The sequence below is a fragment of the Leuciscus leuciscus genome, assembly GCF_965113295.1.
Source record: "Leuciscus leuciscus genome assembly, chromosome: 16".
Lineage (NCBI taxonomy): Eukaryota > Metazoa > Chordata > Actinopteri > Cypriniformes > Leuciscidae > Leuciscus > Leuciscus leuciscus.
The window spans coordinates 34,410,898-34,432,580 of NC_138740.1; the positions used below are offsets into that span (position 1 = coordinate 34,410,898).

General features: G+C 37.4%; 2 protein-coding genes and 2 long non-coding RNA genes across 5 annotated transcripts in view; 2 read left to right on the top strand and 2 right to left on the bottom strand.

Moving 5' to 3' along the window:
* Positions 1–21,683, top strand: part of LOC309478232 — a 156,937-nt gene that overhangs the window by 78,188 nt on the left and 57,066 nt on the right. The window lies entirely within an intron of this gene.
* LOC309478228 overlaps positions 1–21,683 on the top strand; it is an 80,318-nt gene that overhangs the window by 42,728 nt on the left and 15,907 nt on the right. The gene's annotated exons all lie outside the window — the stretch shown is intronic.
* LOC309478109 (uncharacterized protein) overlaps positions 1–21,683 on the bottom strand; it is a 127,241-nt gene that overhangs the window by 31,077 nt on the left and 74,481 nt on the right. The gene's annotated exons all lie outside the window — the stretch shown is intronic.
* LOC309478169 (uncharacterized protein) lies at positions 689–7,666 on the bottom strand. Its single transcript, XM_082141763.1, has 4 exons — positions 7,581–7,666; positions 6,792–6,892; positions 3,471–3,590; positions 689–1,950 (listed from the first exon to the last, which is right to left on the bottom strand). The coding sequence occupies exons 2-4, from the start codon at positions 6,847–6,849 to the stop codon at positions 1,181–1,183; spliced, it is 948 nt and encodes a 315-aa protein (XP_081997889.1). The 5' UTR covers positions 6,850–6,892; positions 7,581–7,666; the 3' UTR covers positions 689–1,180.

A 21,683-nucleotide genomic window follows, 5' to 3' on the forward strand; every position in this document is an offset into this window, starting at 1 on the left:
GTTAACTCTCTAGGCATAAAAAAAGGACGGCATTTAATAGAAAAGGACTCGAGGTCCGGTGAACAGTGCTTATGTATGGCCTTATTATTCGTAGACCATTTGTCATTTACATAAATATATGACGTAGGACTAGCGTTTAGGAGCCAGGACCACAGAAATCGCCACGATTGGTCATCTTTCGTCTGGGACAGGCCAAAATTGCACAATGTGTACCGGTAGGGTGGCCAATTTCAGAAAAGGAAAATACGGGGCAATCATGGTTCTTTATAGGGAAATAAGGGACACACAAAATATTTGTACAGTACCATATAGTGTATGTTATTTCAGTGTCTGCAGTTTAGTATGTGTATAAAGATCTCAGACATAAACACTTTTGTTTCGCTTAACCTATTTAAGTATTTTGATATCATACAAAAAAAGTAATATTACACACAAACCATCACTCAAAATAATAGGATTTATCTGAAATAGAAAGCTTTTGTAACATTATACACTATAGTTCAAAAGTTTGGGGTCAGAAAGAATTTTAAAGAAATTAAAGTAATAGCCTAGTTTTATTCAGCAAAGATGCATTAAATTAATCAAAAGGGACAGTAAAGACATTTATGTGTTACAAAACCTTTCCATTTCAGATAAATCTCTTGATCTCTCATCAAAGAATCCTGAAAAAAAATGGTTTTAAACAATGTTAATAATCAGACATTTTTATTGAGCAGCAAATCACATCAGCATATTATTCACACAGTGGCTTTTCTTGCGTGGCTGGATGTTAGACTCGAACAATAATCACATTGATTTCAGTGCAATTAAGTTTTTTAAATATATTTTCAGTGCATCACCTCTAAACCACTAGACTAAAAAAAAGAAAGAAAAGTTGTTAGTGATATGGATGATGATTTAACGGACCAATGTTTCCATTATTTCACAAATGCTCATTTGCACAATGAATGTGATAATCTCCTCAAAATAAACAGAACACATTTCTTCATTAATTGTTGCATTTCACAGCAACACATTAATTTTCTAAACTATTACTTTGACCTTCCAAAAAGGTTCCCCTTGTCAAACGATCAAACTTCACTATTGATGAAATCACTTTGTAGAATGAATAACAGCTTATTTGTGAACTGAATATCACATTATGTACTTGTAAATGATGGAACCAAATGTGAAACATTTCTCATTTTGACAACTTCAGGCAATACTTTTTCTCATGAGTTTGTAAATGAGATGTTTGGGTGTAACTCTTCTCACATGAAGAGCACTGGTGCGGCTTCTCTCTAGCATGAACTCTCTCGTGAGCTTTCAGGTGTCCTGACTGAGAGAATCTCTTTCCACAGTGTGAGCACTTGTACGGTTTCTCTCCAGTATGAACTCTCTGGTGTCTTTTTAAGGCACTGGATGTAGAGAAGGTCTTCTCACAGTCAAGGCATATATGAGGTCTCACACAAGTATGAATACTCTGGTGCACTTGTAAATTTTCCAGTCGTGTAAAACTCTTTCCACAAAACGAACAAAAGTGAGGCTTCACACCAGCATGAACTGTAAGGTGTTTTCTTAAGCCTGATGCCAAAACAAATGCTTTATCACACTGATCACAGCTGAACGGCTTCACTCCAGTGTGAGAGCGCAGATGATTGTTGAGAAGACTTTTGAATCTGTAACTCTTTCCACACTGAGAGCATGTGAACGGTTTTTCTCCGGTGTGAATTCTCATGTGCACATTTAGGCTTCCTCTCTCAACAAAACTCTTTCCACACTGAATGCATGTATAAGGCCTTTCTCCGGTGTGAAATCTCAAGTGTCTCTTAAGGTCTGATTTATATTTTAACCTCTTTCCACACACAGAGCAGTTGAAAGTCTGTGAAATGACTGTGTTTCCATCTTTATTGGTGAAATGATGAGGTTTTTTGAACCGATGACGTTTGTCTTCATTCACGTCCATCAGGTCTAAAATCAACACACGAGAAACAAAAAGAAATCTAGTTTACAACTGAGTCTAGGGTTGTCACGATAACCGCAATACTATCAAACTAACAGCAGAGGAACGCAAGTAACCGCAGCAACCGCGATATTCGCATGTTTTCTTTTTTCATAAGACTATAACCTTCTTGTTTTGAACTTTGTGCATGTGTACTGAATGTTAAATAAGTTAATAATGATAACAAGACTGTGATTATGATGGTGATTTGTACAAAGGCTTGGTGCGGATTTGCACCTAACATGACTAAACAGACAGTGAATGAGAGCATGTGCGATTACATGCGTCTGTCTTTGAGGTCAAGTGAAAAGGTTGCCGTGTCCAAGGAAAGCAAAATATTTGTCGTACCATTCTTTTAATATTTGATGGGGATTTCCCATGAATGGTGTCAGCGGCAGCGCTGGTCAATGCATTGAATCAATGCCATTGGTCTTTAAGTGAAGCACCAGCTTCAGCGTTACCCATTGCTGGTCAGCTGAACCTTGAAAAGTGGAGCTCAAAGTTAAAATAATTAACACCTTGTTTCATTACATCTATCTTCTAAAAGTGCTTTGTGTAATACATAGGAGGATCTGTTGACAGAAATGCAATATCATATACATAACCATGTTTTCAGTGGTGTACAAAGACCTTACTTAATGAACCGTTATGTTTTTATTACCTTAGAATGAGCCATTTCGGTCTACACACACCGCGGATCCCCTTACATTGAAATGCGCTGACATGTTTCTAGAGGAGCCCTAAACTGACAAACGCATTTCGTCACTATGTTGTTTTTCGTGCAAAGAAGCGATGATAAACAAGTAACAATAGTATTCGCAATAACGTATCATTTTACTGAATAATTAAGTAACCCAAATGTCTTAATTTATCATTGTAAAGAAACCTCATTGCTTAACTGGCTACTCTCTGCTGTCTCAGACGACGACATCACTTCCTGTCGCCCACCGTAACTTCCGCTAGTTGCAACTCGCAACCTCACCACTAGATACCGCTAAAAATTACACAGTGCACCTTTAATTAATCAACATTTTTGAACGGTTTAATAACTCACTCAAAGACAGTCCCTTGCCGCCACCTAGTGTCTTAATGTAACTGCACGCTGAGTGACAGCCTGTCTATGCAAAGAGACGAAGACGATGATACTGGTGAAATATCAGCGGTCTCTTTTCCAGTCAGATTCGAGGATAGGAGCCAACTGTTATACATATAAAAATAGCTAACAAGCATATTGTCAGGTTTATGTTCTGTTGTGTGGACCCTTATTTTGACATTCTCTTCAGTTTACTTCACTTACTGTTTCAACGTTGTTTAGTTTTGGTTACTGAATATGTCCTCGTTTTTGTGCATGCTGACCACATTGTAACATTTATTTATATAGCAACAAATAAATAAATAAATGGTGATTATACCACACAGTGTGCTATTGAGCCACTCAGAATTACATGTTCCTCATCAGTCATTAAAGAGAATGAAGGAAAACACCAACCTATTTGTTCCTCTGTATCTTCATCTTTGATTCTACAGGGTTCTTCCTTAATCTCCATCTTTACAATAGTATGTCCGTAGTTTCTCCTGGAGTAATTCCTCCTGCCTGCTTCTTCTTCTCCTATGGGAAGATGGGAATATTCAAAAAAAAGAAAAGTGAAGTCCGCACACTGCATGCTACTCAAGATAAATGTATTAAAAGCACAACGTTTCGACCATCAGGTCTTCATCAGGTGCAATCCTGAATGAATGTTAAATAAGTTAATAATGATAACAAAACTGTTTATGATGGTGATTTGTACAAAGGCTTGGTGCAGATTTGCTCCTAACAAGCCTAAATAGACCTAAATCGACAGCGCTGGTCAATAAAACCAAATTTAAACCTCTCTCACTGTATGACTAGCGTTTAGGAGCCAGGACCACAGAAATCGCCACGATTGGTCATCTTTCGTCTGGGACAGGCCAAAATTGCACAATGTGTACCGGTAGGGTGGCCAATTTCAGAAAAGGAAAATACGGGGCAATCATGGTTCTTTATAGGGAAATAAGGGACACACAAAATATTTGTACAGTACCATATAGTGCATGTTATTTCAGTGTCTGCAGTTTAGTATGTGTATAAAAGGATCTCAGACATAAACACTTTTGTTTTGCTTAACCTATTTAAGTATTTTGATATCATAAAAAAAAAAAGTAATATTACACACAAACCATCATTCAAAATAATAGGATTTATCTGAAATAGAAAGCTTTTGTAACATTATACATTGAAGTTTTGGGTCAGAAATCATTTTAAAGAAATTAAATTAATAGCCTAGTTTTAGTCAGCAAGGATGCATTAAATTAATCAAAAGGGACAGTAAAGACATTTATGTGTTACAAAAGTTTTCTATTTCAGATAAATCTCTTGATCTCTCATCAAAGAATCTTGAAAAAAAAATGGTTTTAAACAATGATAATAATCAGACATTTTTATTGAGCAGCAAATCACATCAGCATATTATTCACACAGTGGCTTTTCTTGCGTGGCTGGATGTTAGACTCGAACAATAATCACATTGATTTCAGTGCAATTAAGTTTTTAAAATATATTTTCAGTGCATCACCTCTAATCCACTAGACTAAAAAAACAAAACAAGTTGTTAGTGATATGGATAATGATTTAACGGACCAATGTTTCCATTATTTCACAAATGCTCATTTGCACAATGAATGTGATAATCTCAGAATAAACAGAACACATTTCTTCATTAATTGTTGCATTTCACAGCAACACATTCATTTTCTAAACTATTACTTTGACCTTCCAAAAAGGTTCCCCTTATCAAACTTCACTATTGATGAAATCACTTTGTAAAATGAATAACAGCTTTTGCTTTATCTGAATATCACATTATGTACTTGAAAATGATGGAACTAAATGTGAAACATTTCTCATTTTGACAACTTCAGGCAATACTTTTTCTCATGAGTTCGTAAATGAGATGTTTGGGTGTAACTCTTCTCACATGAAGAGCACTGGTGCGGCTTCTCCTTAGTATGAACTCTCTCGTGAGCTTTCAGGTGTCCTGACTGAGAGAATCTCTTTCCACAGTGTGAGCACTTGTACGGTTTCTCTCCAGTATGAACTCTCTGGTGTCTTTTTAAGGCACTGGATGTAGAGAAGGTCTTCTCACAGTCAAGGCATATATGAGGTCTCACACCAGTATGAATACTCTGGTGCACTTGTAAATTTTCCAGTAGTGTAAAACTCTTTCCACAAAAAGAACAAACGTGAGGCTTCACACCAGCATGAGCTTTAAGGTGTTTTCTTAAGCCTGATGCCAAAACAAATGCTTTATCACACTGATCACAGCTGAACGGCTTCACTCCAGTGTGAGAGCGCAGATGATTGTTGAGAAGACTTTTGAATCTGTAACTCTTTCCACACTGAGAGCATGTGAACGGTTTTTCTCCGGTGTGAATTCTCATGTGCACATTTAGGCCTCCTCTCTCAACAAAACTCTTTCCACACTGAATGCATGTATAAGGCCTTTCTCCGGTGTGAAATCTCAAGTGTCTCTTAAGGTCTGATTTATGTTTAAACCTCTTTCCACACACAGAGCAGTTGAAAGTCTGTGAAATGACTGTGTTTCCATCTTTATTGGTGAAATGATGAGGTTTTTTGAACCGATGACGTTTGTCTTCATTCACTTCCATCAGGTCTAAAATCAACACACGAGAAACAAAAAGAAATCTAGTTTACAACTGAGTCTAGGGTTGTCACGATAACCGCAATACTATCAAACTAACAGCAGAGGAACGCAAGTAACCGCAGCAACCGCGATATTCGCATGTTTTCTTTTTTCATAAGACTATAACCTTCTTGTTTTGAACTTTGTGCATGTGTATTGAATGTTAAATAAGTTAATAATGATAACAAGACTGTGTTTATAATGGTGATTTGTACAAAGGCTTGGTGCGGATTTGCACCTAACATGACTAAACAGACAGTGAATGAGAGCATGTGCGATTACATGCGTCTGTCTTTGAGGTCAAGTGAAAAGGTTGCCGTGTCCAAGGAAAGCAAAATATTTGTCGTACCATTCTTTTAATATTTTATGGGGATTTCCCATGAATGGTGTCAGCGGCAGCGCTGGTCAATGCATTGAATCAATGCCATTGGTCTTTAAGTGAAGCACCAGCTTCAGCGTTACCCATTGCTGTTCAGCTGAACCTTGAAAAGTGGAGCTCAAGTTAAAATAATTGACACCTTGTTTTATTACATCTATCTTTTAAAGGCAACTCGCAACCTCACCACTACATGCCACTAAAAATTACACAGTGCACCTTTAATTAATCAACATTTTTGAACGTGTTCATGGAATGAACGGTTTAATAACTCACTCAAAGACAGTCCCTTGCCGCCACCTAGTGTCTTAATGTAACTGCACGCTGAGTGACAGCCTGTCTATGCAAAGAGACGAAGACGATGATACTGGTGAAATATCAGCGGTCTCTTTTCCAGTCAGATTCGAGGATAGGAGCCAACTGTTATACATATAAAAATAGCTAACAAGCATATTGTCAGGTTTATGTTCTGTTGTGTGGACCCTTATTTTGACATTCTCTTCAGTTTACTTCACTTACTGTTTCAACGTTGTTTAGTTTTGGTTACTGAATATGTCCTCGTTTTTTGTGCATGCTGACCACATTGTAACATTTATTTATATAGCAACAAATAAATAAATAAATGCTGATTATATCGCACAGTGTGCTATTGAGCCACTCAGAATTACATGTTCCTCATCAGTCATTAAAGAGAATGAAGGAAAACACCAACCTATTTGTTCCTCTGTATCTTCATCTTTTATTCTGCAGGGTTCTTCCTTAATCTCCATCTTTACAATAGTATGTCCGTAGTTTCTCCTGGAGTAATTCCTCCTGCCTGCTTCTTCTTCTCCTATGGGAAGATGGGAATATTCAAAAAAAGAAAAGTGAAGTCCGCACACTGATGAAGACCTGATGGTCGAAACGTTGTGCTTTTAATACATTTATCTTGAGTAGCATGCAGTGTGCAGACTTCACTTTTCTTTTTTGTTTATGTTATTTTGATGTCCTGCACCTGAGCCCAATCTGGGTGTTTGGGATGTCGGATGTGCATACCAGTTTTGTATTTTTGTATTTAAGATGGGAATATTCCCCAGCATTTAAACTCTCATGAACGGCTGTGGGAGCTTCACAAGGAGTGAATTGTGGTCGTTGTTGCTCATTTAGCAGATGATCATCACACTTACAATCACTCTCAATTATCCAGCTTTAAGTGTTTTGATCAAACAACTGTTAAGAAAAATTCTTATAGCTGACTTGTATGTTGCTCTTACATTATATATGATTTACATGCATTAAAAACTCTGTTTACCAGGTTTCATTACATAAAATGAAAGCACAACTCATAATCTTCACAAATTGTAATGTGAAAAAAACAGTCAGTAACGAGTTTACGTTTCACGAGCGTATGAACAACATCAGTCGGTTCATTTCGATTCATTTCTGAGTGATTCACTAAATGAACTGACTCGTTTAGTCGTTTGAATTTAGATTTCTCCTAATAAATGATAAATGAATGTACTCACAGTCTGAAAACAGCAGATTTAAAGCAGAATGAACGGCTGTGTTCCACTTCTCATGTTTATGTTCCCTTCCCTCGCTCACTTCTCTTCTTCTTCTAGACTCGGATGTGTGTCATTGCTTCGGTTGCTCGAGCGCCTCTACTGGCGGAAACCAATCCAACTATCTAGTTTAATCTTAAAGATACACGACAACCAAGATAAAATCTGTTATCTTGTTTGAGATTATACAAACACGAATTTATCTCCCCAAATATGTTTGATGTTGGTAATGATTCAAACTTAAAATATAGGGAATTGTATAATAATATCACTATTATAATAATAATAATAATAATATTGCAATTGTATAGGCTACCTTCCGGACTCGTTCAACTGTTGCATTTTAATGATGTTGTTTATTTAATTTTATTTGTGAATTCATTTTAAAGTTAGATACTAATGTACACGTGTTATTATTAAAATATGTGAGAGTTATTAAGAGATATTTAACTTAAAAACTCCAGTTCTGTCCGAGCAGCTCAGTACAAGTTGTTTGATTTCTCCCAATAAAAATAAACATCACAGTCCTCAGTCTGATAAACACAGTGCACTTAATCAGTTAAAGGTACGCTATGTAGCAAATAAACAAAACATAGCTAATGTGTCTTGCAGAAGAACATTGTAGCCAGAGCCACTTCTCTCTGTTTATGTCTATGACGAGTCACGCAGGTACTCGTTTACACCCTAGCAACAAAAACATGGTTTGGGAGATGGGTTCATAATGTATCCGCCCAGTATATATTTATATACCATCTAGTGGAACCATCTAGAGGAACATCTGTGGTGCTGCCAAACTGTTTTCATTACTACATTCAGAAAAGCCCATGCAAGTTATTCAGAGGATCGAGACGACACAGAATCAGCTTAAATCCTGATTAGTTCAATTTTATTCTTTTTTTATTTTTTAACCAAATTGTTTGTACAAAATACAATACAATTGAGCCACCAACAGCAGCCCAAAGGAGGATTCCAGCCCCACTCCCAGCACTCCTGAGTCCACTTCAAAATCTTTTCCAGTGAGAAATGTTCCTGAGTCCGTTCCAGTGAGAAAGATTCCCGCTCCAAGGAATAGAGCATTGATAGTAGAAGTCACAGTTTCTCCAAGGCATGCTGCTCAAGCTCTGATGACGACAGCTAACCCGTGGGTTTCATGTTTATTCTGGCACATTCAGTTCCGCTAATGTTCACAAAACCTTGCTTTTATAGGACTAAAAACTCTTTTCAAGTAACATTAATGCTATGTCATATATCTAAATAAAACTGATAAAAAGAATGTGGAGACAATTTACCCTCAAGAGAGGCACATTGTTATCACATTCCCAACATTATTGTCAATATTCTTAAAAGTAATGTAGGCTAAATTATGTTTGCAACGGCTGTAGGTTTATGCAGTGACCTGGATAAGTGTGAAACTCTCGGCCTGAAATTGTCTCCCAGACCGGCATTAAATAATTCGTGAATATTTGTTAATATTAATGGCTTGAAACAGCTGGATAATTGACAGATTATAGCAGTTCTGTGGATGTTATTGCCCTTCAGGCAGGGTTATTAGTTAACAAAAACTATTAAAAACATCTATGCTAATCGAAATAAATATGAAATAAAATAAAATATAAATTCTAGTTGAAAAACTTAAACTAATTGAAAATTTGAAATGTTGCCTTGTCAATCAACTATGAATAGTCATTTCATGCTTTTTCTTGACTGAAGCGATTATTATTGGGGTTAGATTATAAGGGTTGGGTTATTACCCAGACAGCAACAAAGTGTCGGCCTAGAACCGGGCCACATCTGGTAGATGTGGATTCAACACGTTCCAGATGGAAGTCGGATCTGGGCCGACACTTTATTGCTGTCAGGGTATCCATTACTGGTCATGTCAAACTCAACTCAACTCTACTTTCAACACCACAAGTGGAACCAAAGTACTGTACAGAAAAAGATAAGATAAAAACAAAAACATAAAAACAATGCAAACAGATTACATACACTGCTTACAAAGCATTTTCAAATGCTACAGCAAACAAATACGTTTTAAACGCATAAAATACACCCAATGTGGTTGAAGATTTAACAGACAGAGGAAGGTCATTCCAGAGCCTAGGAGCTGCAACAGAGAAGGCCCAATCAACTATGCGAGATCTACTATGAGACTATGAATCCAAAAAGCGACTAACATTGCATTTCAAGGTACACATTTCACATTCTTATCAGTTCTTGCTTTCCCTAGGACAATCATGCAAACAGGATTACACAAAGGCACGAACAACCTTCTCCATTTCTTCAAACGAGAGGATAGACTTCAATTTAGATATTGATCTAAGATGGAAAAAAATATTCTTAACAACAGCATTGATTTGCCTTTCAAATTTAAGCTTGGAGTTAAAAAACGACACCAAGATTTCTCACGCTAGACAGATTCTTCCCAGGAAACAATCCCATAAACATCCTCTGCACACCCCTTATTATCAAATAAAATAATCTCTGTCTTATCCTCATTTAATTGGAGAAAGTTATTTGCCAACCAGCACTTAACCTCAGTCAAACATTCGTGGAGGGATTGAATGGCACATTTATGCCCATGCTTCAGTGGTAAACAAATTTGACGATCATTCGCATACAGATGATAGTAAATCCCAAATTTGTTTCCCAATGACAGATCCTAGCGATAACATGTAGATGAAAAAGAGAAGTGGTCCAAGCACTGAGCCCTGAGGCACCCCGGTATCTAGATGTTGCGATTTAGACACTTCACCCTGAAGGACCTACTGAGAGGCAAGACTTGGACCATTGGAGTGTAGTTCCTGAGATACCTTTCATCATGAGGGTTCACAGGAGGTTTCGGTGGTTAACTGTGTAAAAAACAGCAGACAGATCCAGCAAGATGAGTACTGATTGTCTCTAAACGACTATTTGAGCAACCATTTGCACCTGGATAATTGAGATGGATTTTAAGTGTGATGATCATTTGCTAAGTGAGCAATTCACAATCCACAATTAACACCTTCAGTCAGTGAAGCCGCTCCCACAGCCGTCTATGCGAGTTTAAATGCTGGGAAATATTCCCATCTTCCCACAGAAGAAGAAGCAAGCAGGAGGAATTACTCCAGGAGAAACTACTGACATCCTATTGTAAAGATGAAGTTCGAGGAAGAACCCTGCAGAATAAAAGATGAAGATACAGAGGAGCAAACAGGTTGGTGTAGAACAATACATCTAAAACTAGATTCCAAACTCAGCACAAAAGAAACGTCCTCTAACTTTTTAACAACCTTTTACCAGCAAATTTCTTATTGTGTGTAAATATTGTTACTTCACTTTTCCACCAAGCCACTTGCATGTTCCTAAACAGATCTGAGGGTTCACAATGTAGTTACATGTAGTTTGGCATTAGAACAAATGATCCGCTGATCGTCCTGTCTCCCTGTAGCGCTGTCTTTGGTGTCTTACATTACAGACACAGCTGTTTATTGCTCTGTTCACATCTACAGTCCTCATGCCTCCTGAAGCAGGACTATGGCATGTTCACACAGGTGATCAGAGACCTTGAGGATCTTTCTACTGGTGTTTTTCAGAGTCAGTAGAAAGGTCTCTTTAATGTTAATGTGGCATTAATTTTCTTCCACCGGTGAAGTGTTAAGCCTGGTTTCACAGACGGGGCTTAGATTAAGCCAAGAATAAGCCTTAGTTCAATTAAGACATTTAAGTCGTGAGACAAAACAACGGCAGTGACATATTTTAAGATATGTCAGTGCAAGTTGATTTCACTTAAAACAGCTCAAACCTGTATTTTAGTCTGAGACTAGCTTAAACCTTTTCTGCAAAACTGAGGATTTGTGTCTTAAGGACTGTTCCATGGTGCATGTGCAATAATTATAACCTTAAAGGTTCATTGAACAAGCATGAAAAACATTGTTTAAACTGTCCAATAAAGATCTGAAGAGCTTTTATAAAATTATCTTTGAAATACAGTATCCTGAAAATGGGACATTTCTTTTTTTGCTGAGTTTTTTTAGACTGAACCATATATCTTTTTGTTTCTCATTTGTCCTTCTTTTATTCAATTATGTGAATTTAATATGTTGATTTTAGACCGGGTGGAAGCGAATGAAGACAAACAGCAAAAACCTCATCGTTTCACTAATGAAGATGGGAAAAGAAAGAATTTTACACAAAAACAAGCTAGAAAAACTGGAGTAAACGGATCTTTCACCTGCTCTGATTGTGGAAAGAGTTGCAGATATAAATCAGAGCTTAAGAGACACATGAGAATTCACACTGGAGAGAAGCCTCATACATGCACTCAGTGTGGAAAGAGTTTCGTTGAGGAAAGAGGATTAAATGTGCACATGAGAATTCACACTGGAGAAAAACCGTTCACATGCTCTCAGTGTGGAAAGAGTTTCACTCGAAAAAGTAATCTCACAGACCATATGCATTATCACTCTGGAGTGAAATCATTCAGCTGTGATCAGTGTGATAAAACATTTGTTCTGAAATCAAACTTTAGAAGACACCTTACAATTCATGCAGATGTGAAGCCTCACTTTTGTCCTTTATGTGGAAAGGGTTTTTCAAAACTTGCATCTTTAAAAGTTCATGAGCGTATTCATGGTGTGAGTCCTTATATGTGCTCTGATTGTGGAAAGACCTTCATCATCTCCAGCAAATTAAAAAAACACCAGAGAATTCATACTGGAGAGAAACCGTACAAGTGTTCACACTGTGGAAAGAGTTTCACCCAGTCAGGAAACATGAAAACTCATGAGAGAGTTCATACTGGAGAGAAACCGTACAAGTGCTCACACTGTGAAAAGAGTTTCTCTCAGTCAGGACACCTGAAAGATCATGAGAGAGTTCATACTGGAGAGAAGCCAAACCAGTGCTCTACATGTGAGAAGAGTTTCACCCAATTATCTAATCTACAGTCTCATAAGAAAAAGTGTTGCCCGATGTTTACTAAATAAGCAAAGTTAATATTTAGATCAGTCACATTCAAGTAAATAGTTTGATATTCTGATAAATCAAAAGATGGAATTTCTTCCAACATATCGACATCATCTGACAGAGAAATTAGTTAAAATTACATAGAGGCATGTTGAGGATTGATGGAAATTGGGGGAGGTCAAAATGCTTAACTTTAAGATGGAAATGCTTATTTTCTTTATGTTTGAGAGTAAATATAGTGTATACTCTGTACAAATACATTTTGTTAGTCTGGCTGTGAAGAGGTAATGCACTATAATTAATATCATTTATTATACTTGCATTGTATGTAGAATTTGTTACAAGAATAAAGGAACAAGACTTGTACTTTTTGAGTGGCTTAAATCATGAACAAAATTTTTCATGGACAAAAAGCAATATCACAAAAGCAATGAGTATCACACTCGTGCTGTTTTGTCTCGAGTGCAAATGTGATATTGATTTTATACAACAGTTCAATAAATAAGAAGTTAATATTGTATTTTTTACACACTGTAAAACATTTCTAACCCTCCCAAATCAAAAATTTCAAGTGACCGATAACATCTACATTTTTCAATTGGCCCAAGTGAAATTCTTGTTGCAATAGTCACAGCAGCCACAGCAGAACTGTTTTGCCTCTCAGAGCGAGTGTCACTTCGGGAAGCAGAAAGTGCCCGACTTCTTGGCTCCGTTTTCAAATAATTTCATTAAAAATATATATATATATATGTTCATATTTCCATATTAATAAAAACTCATTAAAGGGACAGTTCACCCAAAAAGGAAAATTCTGTAATTTTGAAGAATGTTGGCAGAATTTTACATTTACATTTAGTCATTTAGCAGACGCCTTTGTCCAAAGCGACTTACAAATTAGGACAAAATTCAGCGAGTCATCATAAAGAGGCAAAAGCAACAACAACGCAAGAAGTGCTCAAAATACGAAGTTCAGGTATTATTCAGAGTAGCATAAGCCTGATAAGTGATGTTTCAAAGGGAAAGGAAATTATTTTATTTTTTTTTCTATAAGGTTAAGTGCTCACGGAAGAGATTGGTTTTCAGCTGTCTTTTGAATGTTGTCAGGGATTCTGCATTCCGGATGAGGGTGGGGAGAGCGTTCCACCAGCATGGAACTGTGAATGAGAATGTTCTGGAATGTGATTTTGTGGCTTTCTGTGATGGAACCACGAGACGTCGCTCGTTGACCGATCGTAGGTGTCTGGTAGGGATGTAGACTCGTAGGAGTGAGTGAAAGTAGGAGGGAGCTGAGCCTGTGATAGTTCTGTAAGCAAGCGTCAGTGCCTTGAACTTGATGCGAGCAGCGAGAGGTAGCCAGTGCAGAGAGATGAACAGAGGAGTGACGTGGGCCCTCTTGGGCTCGTTGAAGACAAGCCGAGCTGCAGCATTCTGGATCATCTGTAGGGGTTTGGTTGCACATGCTGGAAGTCCAGCCAGAAGAGCATTGCAGTAGTCAAGCCTAGAGATGACCAGGGCCTGGACGATAAGTTGTGTTGCATGCTCAGTTAGGAAAGGCCTGATTTTCCTGATGTTGTGCAGTGCAAACCTGCATGATCGAGCTGTCTTTGAAATGTGATCTGTGAAGGTCAGCTGGTCATCAAACGTTACTCCAAGATTTCTGACCGATCTTGATGGGTTGATTAATGATGACTCTAGCTGGATGGTGAAGTCGTGCTGTAGACATGGATTGGCAGGGAGGACGAGAAGCTCAGTCTTTGCCAGGTTGAGCTGCAGGTGATGTTCCTTCATCCATGTGGAGATGTCCGCCAGACAGCTTGAGACCCGTGCAGCTACTGTGGGATCATCTGGTTGAAAGGAGAGGAAGAGCTGCGTGTCATCAGCATAGCAGTGGTAGGAAAAACCGTGTGCCTGTATGATGTGTCCCAGTGATGTGGTGTAGATGGAGAAGAGGAGGGGACCAAGAACTGAACCCTGGGGAACACCTGTGGTCAGCTGATGTGCTCTGGATACCTCACCTCTCCATGCGACCTTGAAGGACCTACCTGTGAGATAGGACTCAAACCAGTGGAGTGAAGTTCCTGTGATGCCCAGTGATGAGAGGGTGGACATAAGGACACAAATTTTAGCAACACGTGTAGTTTTAGTTAAATCTTCATATCTCTGATTTGCAAACTATGACGTTGTCTCTCATTTGCCCACATTCAATTGTCTGATTATAGCAATTAACCCTCATCAATATTCATTCAGCTTCTCTATGAACTGAATTGAAGAATTGGTACTTTAACAGTGCTGGAAATATAGAGCTAATTTCTGATAATAACACCACTTTTGAGATGATACAGACTAAAATACCATAAAGAAATAACAGTACTGTACAGTAGGCTAACAGTCGGATCTTTTGTTTAGTTTTTAATTTGCTTTTCTTTAATTGAGTTATGGGCATTTAACCCCTTGGAGGTCTGACGTGTTTTGGTGGTCCTTGAGATGTTTTGACATGCCCTGACATTTGTGTTTATTTCAGCTACTTATAACATACTATTGACCAACATGTAATTTTGCTGTATTCAGCACAAACTCTGCTACAATAATATGTGAGCAAAATGGATGTCCATATTTGTATTTTGTAGAATATAAAGATTATGAGTGGTTAGTAAGTTTTGGGGGAAAATTGTCACCGCAGTAAGGCCATAAAACACATAGGCGTCCTGAATAATTGTTCACAAGACTTTTGAATTATCAATATTTTAGTCTAGAATTTTTACTACAAAATGGTGTGAAAACCATTCTGACCACTCATTCACAAACAATAATATAAATATTAAAATTTTGTAAGTCAGTTTTTGTGTCAGCACTGTTGTATTATGGTAGTGTTGATGGCCATGAATATGCATGTGATTCACACCAGGGGAGACAAAAGACACTCCCCCAATGGCTAATGCCCCATCAAGGTGCTGTGGGGCAGCCTGAACAAAGAATGTGAAGAGATTCAAAGATTTTAATGCTTTATTGTAATTTCTCTATGTCGAGGAACATGTTGTTCCTCACAGGACTACTGTGCTACATATATAAACATATACAGTATCGATCAAAAGGTTGAATCATAAAATTGTTTATGCTCAAACAGCAACATTACACACTAAATGAAGTAAGAAAAGTTAACCCTAAAACCGTATTCTGGACAAATGTGGGCAAAATAATGTTGATTTATTTTTAAAAAATACTTCCCTTGATCTGAGCGGTACAAGACTTGGCCACTTTTCCTAAGTTTGCCTCCTGAACACACACAATTTTTTTTGACTCAATTCTACAATGTTAAGTGGGTAAAAAAAAAAAAAATCCTTAATCTTGTATTTGGGTCAAAAATGGGCACCCATAGAAATGAATGGGAAAAAGTGAAAGTGAAAGTGACAGTGACAGTGAAGGTGAAAGTGAAAGTAATGTAATTTAGAGCAAAAACTGTAATTTAGAGCATTCTTCTTGTTTTTTTGTAAAAATAAATCAATAGATCCAATACAATGCATATCTAACATACACACAAATGAAGGGCTGATCCTGTACAACATTCTCATCATGCCAAAAACTCACACTCAAAAAAATAAGCATAATTTACATAGAAAATATGGTACTTTTTGAAGTAAATAAATTCAAAAATACCCCCAAAATAAAAAAAACACACCATAAATGGATAGACAAAATTTTATCGAAGACAGTGATATAACATTTATAATAAATAAAAAATAGGGTCACATCTGAGTCCTCTGTGCCCACATTTGTCCACAATTACAGAATTAAGGGCTATAAAGTGAATACAGTTTGAGGGCTACATCATAATCAACCACCCCATACATGTAATTTATTTCTGTGATCAATTAATCCAGTCTTCAGTGTCACATGATCCTTCAGAAACCATTCTAATATGTTGATTTATTATCAATGTTGGAATTATTTTTTTTCAATGTTTTTTTTTATTTTATTTTTTTACCTGGTATACTTTTTCGGGATTCATTGATGAATAAAAAGTTATAAAGAACAGCATTTATTCAAAATATGAATATTTTTTAACAATGTAAGTCTTTAAAAAAAGAATCAATTTAATACATTCTTGCTGAATAAAAGTATTTATTTATTTAAAAAGAAAGAAAGAAAATAATGAATAAAGAATATACTGACCCCAAACTTTTAAACGGTAGTTTTTATTGTTACAAAATATTTCTATTTTAAATAAATCGTTTTTTTTTTTTTTTTTTACTTTTTATTCATTAATGAATAAATGCAGACTTGATGAGCATAAGAGACTTCTTACAAAAACATAAAAAATATTAATGTTTCCAAACTTTTTACCGGTAGTGTATGAACATAAAACAAAGGAATATATAATCTCTTTAATTCTACAAATTCCTATATAACCTATAAGACATAGCCTATATATAACTGTATAAGCTATATAAACCCACACACAGTACAAGTCAACTGACTTATATTTTACTTTACTTTACTTCACTGAATGTTTAAGTCAGCAGAACTCATCAGTAGCCGCGTTTCCACTGTCGGGCCAAAAGCGGGCGTGCCAGTGCATGCCAGGGCCAGTCGCGTTTCCATCGCCGGATGATTCTATCAGCATTAAAGACTTTTAAAATAATTTACTTCAAAACTCACTTTCATGTTTGAATGCCTTCTGTTTGTGATCCGATGTGGATTCTGATCACCGTATAAGGTAGAAATATTTACGCTAAATATCAAATATGAACGCTTGAAGAAATCAGACAAACCATAAAGGCTATCACAATCATTTTTATATTTTATCTGTCAGTAGCCTACGTCTCATCTCTTTATACCAGACCGTCTGATATCCATTTAGCTCCGTATCATAAAATAAAGCAACTTTTTTTTCAGGAGCTTCCTCTATTTCTCTGACTGACAAAATAGCCCCTTTCACACAGCGCTTTGAACCCGGCAAATTGCCGGCAAATTGCCAGAGCGCCTTCTGTGTGAACGCAAACTCGACCCGGGATTTAAGCCGGGATCGATGCCGGGTCGGGACCTAGTAACATTGCCGTGTTCAGTCCCGGAACGCGCGCTGTGTGAACAAAAGCCGTAACAATGCCGTGTCGTAGTGATGACGCTGAAGCCGGGCTCGTTCTCCAGCTGTGAAACGGTATGTAATGCGCAAGTTTATGATCGAATCAGAGAAACAAATGCACAGGCGTGGTTTCTCGAGAGAGAGAGAGATCGCAGCTCATAAGCAAACTTAAGACGCTGCTGAGATTACAAGTCACATCGATGTCACGTGTCTTTACGGCATTTTTACGGGTTGTGTGTGAACGCACTCTCTGATTCCGGAAAATCACTGGCAGTGTGAATGACCAAAATCAAACGAACCCGGGTCAAATCCCGGGTCACTTTATCCGTGTATTTTCCGGAATCTCTGTGTGAAAGGGGCTTATCTGTAGCCTACTGGGAGAGAGTGCTAAAGCTCCTGTATTTTTGGTGGAATATTTGTTGAAATGATCATTCTTTCTAAATGTAATGTAACTGTCGTGTAACTACCAAATAAACAGAAACAGACGTGACTGAATCAGTAAGTGTGTCCTCTTTCTTTTGTGAAATAGACCTAACGGTAAACCACTTTATTTCTGTGTGACTAATGTGCAATTTTGACACAAATTGATTCGTTATGATCAATGTATCACTTTTTTATTGTAAACCTGTGTTAAAACATCCAGCAAAGTTCTTAATAATCACCCTTTATTAAATATATGAACACAGAAACCGCCTGTTAAAAGGTTAATGTCACGTTTCCCATTCCATGACTAGTAAAATAATAGCAATTTACTCTCTGTAAAATGGCATAATCCGCAGGGTGATGGACACGGAGATGGGTAAAAAGGTTGATGCCTACACATTATTCAGCGCCGCGTCGTGTGTAGAACAACTGCAGGTATCGCACAGCGGACGTGCACTTTCTCAGTTTATGGCCAGCAATATTCTTATGTTTTAAGGACATTATGAAATTAAGATAATGTCTGTACTATTTTATGATTGTACTGTACAATTAAATACAATAGTTGCTGAGTCTGTGATCTGAACACTTTACCTCAGAGCATCCGTTAACTGAATGAATTGAGAATATCACCTGAAAATCCGATAACATCAGCAATTTTCATTCAAGCAGATGATTTCTGTAAATGAATGTAAAATTAAATGTATATTGCAGCCAGTGTTGGGAAAGTTCACTTTCTACATGAACTAGTTCAAAGTTCAGTTCACAAATTTTAAAATGAACTAGTTCAGCTCATAGTTCAAACTTCAAAATTTTGAACTAAAGTTCACAGTTCCAAAAAATGAACTAGTTCAGTTCTTTTTTTCCATATGTTGCTGCGAGCTATTATTTTTCAAAATTATTGCCACAGCCCATATAAAACTACAGACAGCAATTATGTTATCAGTTTTAACACTGAAACTATGTGTCAGATTTCATCTTCATATCCAATTTTAAAATCCTTATCCAACCAGGGTTTACATAGCATTGAGGGTAGGGTTGCCAACTAAACAAATGCGGGACAATCGTGCATGGTTCTTTACAGGAAAATGAGGGACACTCAAAATATTTGTAGGCTATAGGCTAGGCCAACATAATACAGTAGGCCTGTATGTCATTTCAGGTTTGTATGTGTTTAAAAGGTTTTCAGACAACACATTTGTTTTGATTAAAGTTATATTACACACAAACCATAGTTCAAAATAATAGCATTTAAATCTGAAATAGAAAGCTTTTGTAATTATACACTACTTTTAAAGAAATTAAAGAAATGAATAGCCTACTTTTATTCAGAAAGTACATTTATAATGTTACGTTTTTTTTTATTTCGGATGAATTTACTTTGAACCTTTTATTCATCAAAGAATCCAGATTTTTTATTTTTATTTTTTATAATAATCAGAAATGTTTCTTGGGCAGCAAATCACATCAGTATATTATTCCCTCAGGACGATTACATGCTTTCTTGCATGGCTGGGTGTATGTTGGACTCACAATAATCACGTTGTTTGAATTCGTCAAAACTGATTTGCCGAAATCAAAACCCAGTCGGACAGTGAAAGGGATTTGCCGGTAGCGCGAGTCCGGATCAAAGCGACCAGACAGCGGAGGATTCTGTGCGCAAATCAAACAATGATTTGTCCCAAAATAATAATTAATTCTCAATTTAGAGTTTGTTATTCGTATGGTCTGGTGCGCATGAGTGTGGACTGTGATTGGATGATGACCGGTGTGTCGTGATCAAGTGCCGCTGTTGTATGTCAATAAACGAGACAACGGAGGTTCCGAACGGGACAAATACATTTCTATAGAAATCTTGCACCCTTATGAACGAAGTTAAACTGAGAGAGCGTGCCGTTCACAGCCACCAGAATGAACGAGTTCACAGTAACGTTCATCAGGCAGTAATAGAGTACGTTCAGTTCACGTTCGCCCAAAATATGAACGAGTTCATGAACTATCGTTCAATGAACGCGTTCAGGCACAACACTGATTGCAGCACAGGGTGAAGTCTGTCATTTACGATGATTTGAGACAAATATAATGTAAATTTAATATAAAACGATGTAAATGGTGCTCTGTGTCGCGGTAATTTCTGTGTCTGGGCGCCGCGGACAGAGCCGAATGGCACCGCCGCTGGTGTGTGTACTCTCATAGAGAATAAAGTGTTTGAATTTTCAAAAGACGTGGCGCTGCGCTTCTCGTCCGGTGTGCGACCCCCTTTATGGACCCCCCACACTTAATGATTCTAAATGTACTGCGTTTTACCTGACCCTCCGGACAAGGTTGTGATCCAACCTTGTTAAATTGGACTTGAGGCCTTCTAGCTTCGTCATTACAGCTTACCTCGTTACCATCTTCATCAAAGGCACCACTTTGGAGGGAGACACCCTTTTCTCCCCAGAAAGCTCTACTGTAGCCTGGCGGAAAGGGGCAAGAACATGTAACGCATCATGGACTACCTCATACTCCAGGGCTGTAGGAGGGGTGATGTCAGTCCTTAGACAGGCCAGGGCTGCCCCCACTGGCTCTCTCAGCTGATAGAGACGTAAGTGCATTTCCAGTGATTGTCCACTTCAATTATTAATTTCAGAACTGGTCTCCTCATCTGCTCCTGTTCTTGGGCCAGTCTCTCTTTTGCCATAGTGCTGGTTCGGAAATAGATAAACAAGTTTCGTACATTTGGATTGAATTTCGTTGAAGCTACTAATGTCCTCCTTAGATTTCCTCACAATAAGGTTTAGTGCATGTGCAATGCATATCGAATGTATAATATTTAATGATTGTACACATACTATCATATTGGCTGCAGCATCAGTTACCAGGCACATAACTATATCCTTTATGCCCCATTCCTTAATGAGCTTGATATGTCCAGCAGCCAAGTTCTCAGCAGTATGGCTCTTAGGGAAATGCTCTACACCTAATAAAATAGTGCAGATCTTGTCATTGTCATCTATAAAATGGCAAGTTATTGCTAGGTAGGCATCAATGTTTAGGGATGTCCACATGTCAGAGGTAAGGCTTATAGCCTCATTCACCATTGCTTTTTTTGGAATCTATAACAAGATAAAATGTTGGTGTATTGTAGGAGCCTAACACATTGTTTAAATATGTAAATAAAAGTTTAATTTTCTATTAATTTGATTAGTGTGTGGATTGTTAGTAGTGTGCCTGACCGATAATGCCTGACCATAGAGGAGGTGTTATTGCTGTATGTCCGCATCTTTAGGCACAGCCAGCATTTCACCTTGAGACATGAAATAATAGAAATGAAATATTATACAGCCATATAGTGAGGATTAATATTATATCAAGACAGTTGAAAAAAAAAATACACATACGTACCTTATTGTGAGCAACCATTTCAAAATACTCCCAGACAGGGTCAGTCAGGGCAAAGTCGAGCCAGGGTAGAATTTCTCCTTTTTTTTTTGATGGCTCCATTACCAGGAAAACAGAAGAGCTCACAAAAAGCAAACAAATCCAAAAGGGCAATCCAAATCAACAAGCAGTCCAGTCCAAATCCAAACATCCAAAGCAATCCAACTAATGTTATCTAATTAATATAACAACC